The sequence below is a fragment of the Gobius niger genome (genome assembly GCF_951799975.1).
Source record: "Gobius niger genome assembly, chromosome: 9".
Lineage (NCBI taxonomy): Eukaryota > Metazoa > Chordata > Actinopteri > Gobiiformes > Gobiidae > Gobius > Gobius niger.
In genome coordinates, this window is record NC_136860.1 from 24,129,787 (window position 1) to 24,137,672 (window position 7,886).

The 7,886-nt window shown below is 39.2% G+C and overlaps 1 protein-coding gene across 1 annotated transcript; it reads left to right on the plus strand.

The window, feature by feature from the left end:
• The first annotated feature begins 473 nt into the window (after nucleotides 1-473).
• LOC306968031 (CD209 antigen-like protein C) lies at nucleotides 474-3,381 on the plus strand. Its single transcript, XM_079563271.1, has 6 exons — nucleotides 474-650; nucleotides 717-818; nucleotides 1,101-1,214; nucleotides 2,300-2,442; nucleotides 2,664-2,773; nucleotides 3,151-3,381. The coding sequence occupies exons 1-6, from the start codon at nucleotides 581-583 to the stop codon at nucleotides 3,311-3,313; spliced, it is 702 nt and encodes a 233-aa protein (XP_079419397.1). The 5' UTR covers nucleotides 474-580; the 3' UTR covers nucleotides 3,314-3,381.
• Nucleotides 3,382-7,886: the final 4,505 nt, after the last annotated feature.

The following is a 7,886-nucleotide window of genomic DNA, read 5'->3' on the forward strand; positions in this document are numbered from 1 at the left end:
TCTTCCCACTGATGGTGGTAAGAAGAGTGGAGGAGAGGCCAGGCGGAGGAGGGTCACAGCACGGCTGGGAAATGGCCGAGTGATTGACCAGGGAGCTTAAGAAGGGGGTCCTGGGCGATGAATGGCTGAAGCAGGATGAGCAGCTGCGGTGATTGGCTGACTCGAAGGTGCGGCTCGAGATGGGACCGTGATTGGATGATTGGATAATGAAGGCTGCGTAGGTCTTCCAGGTTGCTTAAGCTTCATATCTCTGATAAAATAAATGCTTGTATTTTATTTATTTATTTATTTGTGTGAAATGTTACGCGTTGTGGCTTTAAAAAATAATTCAAAATAATTCTTTGAGGGAATTTATAACAATGCCTTTTGATGCAACTATGAAAATCTTAATTGTGGGTGATTAAAATGTTATTTAAAAATAACACAATGTAATGTCTTTAATGTTAACTTTTACTTTTCACAAAATGCTCATGTAAGTCGAAACTCATAACTTCCTTTAAAACCAGAATAAAACCAAATCACTTTCACCCATTGCCCACATACTGTGACCGAATCCACCAGAACCTGTGTCTTATGTGCAATGGAGGACATTTATATCAATGTCGAAGATGAAAACTCAACTAAAATGAGATCTTTTATTTCGGAGAAAGGTATGTGTATATATTTTTTAAATAATGAACTGTGAATTTTTTGGCATAAATATATTTTTTTCCTAGAAACATGTCAACAAACTGAGAAGAGGCGACATTGTTACGTTGTATTTCTGGGAATTCTGTGCTTTTTCCTCCTCTTTTCTCTCATTGTACTCGGCACTCATCGTAAGTCAAGTTTTTTTTTATTTGAATGCTTGATAAATCTTTTTAAGGAAGAAATGCAAACTCAAAGCACAGGTTCACTGCGTTGTCTTTCAAGGTTTTGCATAGTTGCTTCCACATCTTTCACTTAAATATGGTATATATCATATCTAACAATGTTATGATTATATTTTTAAAAACCTGTAGCAGATCTCACATTTATAGACTGATAGGATGTCAAAGCTTCTGCATTGACAAACTATTGAGATTGCTGATTATAAACAATAATATCTTCTTTCCCCTCAGACCGTTTGTCAATGTGGCGTTCAGCTGCAGATCTGGCCAAAATGAAAGCCCAGTTGATCACAGAGAAGGAGCTTCTGAATGCCAGCCTTATTCAAATCTCTCAAAAGCAGAACCGTAAGTGTCGGCACAAACAATAAAAATAAACGTGGTTTAATCTATTCCCATTTCTGCCAACAAGTCTGCCAGCTGTTGTCTCGTCTGCACAGAAAACCCCTTTGCACTAAAGTCCCAATACAAATTCACAAACTTGAAATCCTCTCACAAAATATATGCTATATGTCAGTGGTGAAACTTTTCAAGGCAAGTACCATCTTTTACAAGATTTGACTTTCATATTTTCACCTCTATTTACCCCAAGTCATAGATAAAATTGAAATTAGGAATAAACTGGTTCTAAAATGGGCCTAAGTATAAACTGTGAGAATGTATCATAGCCAGAAATAAAACCAAACTTGAATGCATTATTAAAGTGATAGTCTGTAAGTTTGCAAAGTGAGGAGAGATGAAGTGAAATTTCAAAGTAGACAATCAAGCTCCTCCCCCTCCTTTCTGATTGGACCTGACAGGATGGATCACAGGAAAAGCTCGTCTCATTGGTCAACACAGGAGAATACTAGACTGATTAGTTGCTGAGATCTGGGAAGGAGGGACTTAGCAAAAAATAATGGACATATATCAATCATTACTTACTTAACATCAAAATGTAAGACCAGGTGGTTGATTTGTAAAACATTTCAGACTATCACTTTAAAGCACACATAAATAAGGTCTAATTTTGCAGATGACCCTGAGTACCACCTGAAGAAGAAAATGAAATGATTAACAAAAATGCTATGTGGCAGTGGTTCTCAACTTGTGGGGCTGGACCCAATAGTGGGTCACCATTTTCAGAAGCTTTTCCCAGTATCAGTATTTATCAACTGAAAAAGTGTGTTAACAGTACAGACTGTTAAAATGACTGTTATTGAGTTGTGTTGATCATAATTTCAGCTTCAAAGGCGTATCTAATGAGTTGTGGGGAAAATACAGTACTATGCATTACACATTACATTTGTATTTGGGTCACGGCTTGTCTTCGTAGGGTAATGGTGGGTCTCGCAGCCATACCAGTTGAGAACCAGTGCTGTATGTGACATCTCAACTCAAAAAAACACTTCTTTCTGGTAGTGATTTATTTCTCAGTGATAACTTTTTTTCAGGGGTGGTTTGTCCGCCAGGGTGGAGGATGTTTGGATGTAACTGTTATCTCGTCTCCAATGAATCCAACACGTGGAGAAAAGGCCAAAAGGACTGCAGGAACAGAGAAGCACGTCTGGTGGTTGTAGATAGCACTGAGGAGCAGGTACCGTCCTCTAAATCAGATCCCCGCAGATCTTTCTTGAATCCAATTGAAAGTTTCCACACTTTCCTGTTTGCAGAAACACTCATTCATGTTACCAGCATTACCTATTTATTTAGGTCATACTAAATCTGCCATGCATATGTGATTCTTTCTGATTTTTTATATTTCAAACTAACTCATTTTAGATTTTTATGATGCGTCCCTATATGGATTTATTACAGACATTCCTCTCTGGTCTCACTGAAGAAGGGACTTACCTGTGGATTGGCCTGTCTGACTCTAATGCAGAGGGAGAATGGAAATGGGTCAGTGGCAGTCGGCTGACTTTAAGGTACACAAGGTCACAGTCTCTTCAAAATACATGGGCCACATCTAGAAACTATTTCCACTAGAGGGAACCATGCAGTTCATACATTTGTTTAGTGCAGTAAGTAGATTTTACCCTGAGATGAATCATTTGAAAATATTATTATTACAAAAAAATGTAAATGTACAAACACTTTTTATGACAGAGAATTCTTTTGTCGTAAAGATTGTCGCGGTTACATAGTGGTATAAGTGGAACATTTACATCATAGCAAAATACATTTTCTCACATTACTTTTGCAGAGGACGTACCTAGAGATCACACTGACTGGAATCATTCTAAATTATGCTGATCATTTATACAAATCTAGGCGAAGCATTAACAGTATTATTTTGTGACAGTTTCTGGAGAGCCCAGCAGCCTGATGATGGCGGTGACACTGGACGCTTCAGAGACGAGGACTGCGCTCACATCACAACAGGAACTAACTCCTCAAACTGGAACGACTTGTCCTGTAACACCAATCTGCAGTGGATCTGTGAGCGTGACCACATAATGAAATGAACTAATTTATTAATCTCTATTTTAATCCTCAAAATGTCAAGTCATTATTAAATTGAAGGTGTTCCTCTCGTGGTCTCCAGACTCTGTCTCTGTTCACAGGCATTAAAGGCACATTGTCTGAATCACTTTGATGCTCGTCTCCTAACGCCTCCTCTTCCTCTTCTTGCCCTTCTTTTTCTTCTTGCCTCTCATGTTGCATGTAAAAGCTTGACCCCGATATCTTGTACCACGAATCCCCAACTTCTACCCAATTGTCACTGATGTTTTTCTCATAATCCTTAATGGTCTGGAGATGTGGTTGGCAAATGGTCTCAGCTCGCTCCGCTGCTAGTTTGGTAAGTTCCTCCTTTAGGTGGTTACTGACCTGCTCCTCCAGAAGTTTTTCATAAACACTTTGGTAGTAGGGCGGAAAACAACGTTGGTAACAGTAATTATCCCTCTTCCGTTGTTTGTGCCGAATGCAACAGGCCCAAAAAACTTTAACCATGGTCCAAAATGCAAACACAGCACATATTAATATCAGCCCATATACCTATAAAACAAACACATTTGAAGTTAACATTAATATAATAGATAACATAGATTTCATTTGACTTAAAGCACTTTTCCCATGTTTCATTAACTCCCACACATGAAGAAACACTTGGAGGTGAGGGGGAAGTGTGTGGGCCAAGGACACAACATTCAGATGCTTGACAGGCCGATGTACTATTGAACAAAGGTGTTCACTCCAACAGCTGTTCAGAAGATAGAAGCTGCAAAAAAAAGCAGCAGAAAAAGCACAAATTGTTGATACATACCAGAGATTCAATTTTTAGGCTGTTTCTCAATAGATTTTCATCCTTGTCGAGGCTATTCTGATCCTTACAGGGCATCCCAGTGTGATTCGAATCCAAATTTGTCATCAAACAAACGTACCAATCACCATCAAACAGAACTGCTGAGATCCAAATGCCGCTGACAGAGATGAACTTTAGCATAATCTGTAAAAAGCAGCTGCAGCAGTTTGTCAAACATTTTTTCTTGCAGTCACATAATCCCCTTTGATTGTAGGACTCTATGTAGACAAGAACCCAAGTCAGAATCAGAGGAGGTGCAGTCAAGTAAAGCACACCGTTAGGATGCCAGCCAGATGTGCACGAGCACTGGAACTTCATGTCAAATATGTACTGTAGAATGAAGAACAGTACTATCAGCAGGGACGTGCTGACCGCTTTCGTAAAAATCTGTAGAAGTTTATCCACAACATCGTGGCCAAGTGGCATGATGTCTGTTGTTTCCTTCAGTAAGTATGGTTTAATAAGGCAAAGAGGATTTCTTTATAGTGCTGGACTGACCACAGATCACCACTATGCACATGTTGAAAAAATGACACCAGCCTGAACCCCCACTTCTTCTTTTGATTTTGAGAATCTAGGACTGCCCAGACCTGAACTCAAACAGGAATTTTTCACTAGAGCAAAGGTCAAAGCTTTATCAAATGAACTCCAGAAACCTTTTTGTTTTAATTGTATTACTCTAAATAAGTTACTGATAGCATCTAAGAGGAGTTTAACTGTATACTACACACAGTGCCTTCTGGTGGCAGCTAAAGATTTGTTCAAACTGGCCTCAATAAGACTTGTTATGTGTGAGAGAGTGGAAGTAAAACAGTGAGTTGTGTCATATGCCAGACCTCTGTGGTATATCTTTTACCATTACCCTTTTCTTGTAATTTCTGATTTTCCAGCAAGCATAAAAAATTACGACGTTTGGCAAAGAAAAACACAGTCACTTTATGTGTGAGGTGCTCCGCTCACATAATGCATTTGAGAACCTCGCCCTTTTAAATGTCACTGAATCTTGAAAAAAAGGGCACAAAAAGACACACCTTTACAAGTAACGTAGGTAAAAACACACCTTAAAAACAATGTTTACTCTTGGGGTTGTGTTGAAAAAGCTCCTCTGTAAATGCTGTTAGTCTGACATTGACAGAGAGAGCCAGCATGTGTTTGTGAAATAGAGGATTACTTTAATTACACAAGGGAATACAATGTTGTTTTAGCCAAACGGATACTTGGTATTCTGTTCCTTTGTGCGGCAGAGATGGCTACTTTGAGAAGGATCATCGGCTGCACGTGAGTCACAAGGGGCAAAAATAACGTTTTATTGTGGGTAATTAACGCAACTATAAAGCATGGACTTAAATTGACTGTAACAGTTTTCACATGACAACTAAACCATTAACAACACTGTGTTGATAATTATGTGGGAGAACATTATAAATACATTTTGGTAAGATGTTTTATGCTTAACAGAATAATAAAGTCACTTGCATTCTTCGTGATGTGGATATTGCAGGAATGATATTAACAGAATATATTAGTTATGACACACAGGTGATGGTTATAAGAGCTATTGAAGGTTGCATCTTGCCACACACTTAAACAGAGGCACATGATTCTATTACTTGTAAGTCTATAATTTAGTATAAAGTCAATGCAACTCCAATGTCATGCAAACACTAACTTGTTCAATAGCTTGTGTTTTTGTTATTGTAGCTCGAGTACTCATCATGTTAACGGAGGAGTTTTTCCTGTTCTCTGTTCAGCCTTGTGATCCTGATCATCGTAGTTTCTGGGCTTCTCATCATTATTTTAGCAAGTGCTTTTGCAGGTACAGTAAGATCCTATGCTTTCCCCATATTCTGTGCTATATCATTCAGTGTCAGAAATGTAACCTAGCTTAAAGGTATAGTGTAAGAGTGAAATGCATGATGGAAAATGAATGTGTGAAGTTTCTGCGTGTGGTACTGTCTGACTCCCAACAAATGTGATCTGGCAGCTACATTCTTGATTATCCTATCCTAATATTAAACACAAACCTGTTTTCTTCTCTTCAAATATTAATGGGAGCTACACTATAATAAAGTGATCTATATTCATTGGTGCTTAGCTTTTAAGGATGTGAAAGTGAATTCTTCAAACTGTAGTTTCTATTCACAATATACGTTTTTGGTGGTAGTGTTTGATACAATAGTCTTTCTAAAAAAAATTTTTTCTCAACCTAAGAGTATTAGAAGAGAATTTGAGGAATTAAATAACAATAACCCCCACCTGAACCAAGCACATTTTTTCCAGTTTCTTTACCCACAGCGAAAAGCTTAATTTGAACGCTAGGACCCACAAAACTTTTATGTGTTTTTGACACTTTTTATTACAATTTTCACTTTTTGTTGCTTTTTTGTTGCTTGTTGCATTTTCAGCTACATTTCCATCTCAGTTATCGTCGCTATTTTGACACTGTTTTCAAGAAGCTTTCAGATTTGGGTAAAGCCAAACTGGAGAAAATGTGCTCTGTTAAGAGGTTAAGAGGCTAACTAACCCCATTGTGACATATACTATACTATATGTCATATAGTATAAGTATAGTCTGTGTAGTAGTGTAGTGCAGGGGTTCCCAAACTTTTTGGGCCGGGACCCCAAAATTGACACGTTAAAAACTCGGGACCCCCATTGCCTCTTACGCTACTTTAGGAAAGAAAAACATTTTATAATCAAGTAAATATGTATCTAAACTGTCTATTTTGAATAATTGATTGGATTTCACTAATTATAAGCTGGTTTACAAACAAAAAATGTACTAAAAAATTAGCATTATTCGTTTTGTTTCATCTTAAAATCATCTTGGGACCTCCAACCAAGGCCTCACGACCCCCCGAGGGGTCCCAACCCCCACTTTGGGAACCACTGGTGTAGTGTGTGAACAGTGCACAGTACAGCCTTGTAGCCTAATTATAGCTGAAAAAAGTTAAACACAGTATTTTTATTATAAAGTATAATCGGAGTCTGTATCTTTAAAAAGCAATCTCTTGGATCCATTTGACCTAAAGGAACCATTGTCATATTTTCACTGTCCTTTAGGAGGACTTTCATCCGTGCTGAGCGTTGACAAATCTCCTGTTGCCAGTTTGGGCGAGAACCAACTCCTCAGCTGCTACTTGAACATAGACCAAACCACATCACTGTCCGGCATGTCTGCGACTTGGACGAAGAGCGGCGTGACAGGGGTGGTGAGCGAGTTTAAGAATGGCGCGACCCACCTTGAGGACCAGAACGCACAGTTCAAAGGCCGGGCAGCGCTGTTCCCAGCAGAGCTCCTGACGGGGAACGCCTCTGTGTTACTGTCCGCTGTGAGGAGCGAGGACCAAGGACAGTACACCTGCACCGTCAGCAGCAGCAGCAGCAGAGGCGGGACAGTGTCTGTAGAGCTGCGCACTGGAGGTGATACTCACACATAAAAAATAATTAAAGGGGGGTATTATGCAAAATCGACTTTTTCAAGCTTTACATCATGTTATTATGTCATTCCCTCATTAAAAACATGCCTGAAGTGTTGCCTTGGCACATTCACATATTTTTGAGTAATCTGTAAAAACTCTGTTGGCAACCATTTTAGGGATAAGTTTGCCTGAGTCCTCCTAGGAACGCCCACACCTCCTGGAGACGCCTCCGAGCTTTCATCACCAGCCGAGTAACCAACCACTGCTCCTCAGCAGAACCCCCTCCCCACTGATGCCACAGACAGCCTGTGG

What these genes read in the sequence shown, in the direction of transcription:
- LOC306968031 (XM_079563271.1), top strand. Translation starts at nt 581, where the DNA reads ATGGAGGACATTTATATCAATGTCGAAGATGAAAACTCAACTAAAATG. An exon ending in ATCTTTTATTTCGGAGAAAG is followed by an intron (nt 651 to 716) that starts GTATGTGTATAT and finishes TTTTTTTCCTAG; the next exon opens with AAACATGTCAACAAACTGAG. An exon ending in TAGATAGCACTGAGGAGCAG is followed by an intron (nt 2,443 to 2,663) that starts GTACCGTCCTCT and finishes GATTTATTACAG; the next exon opens with ACATTCCTCTCTGGTCTCAC.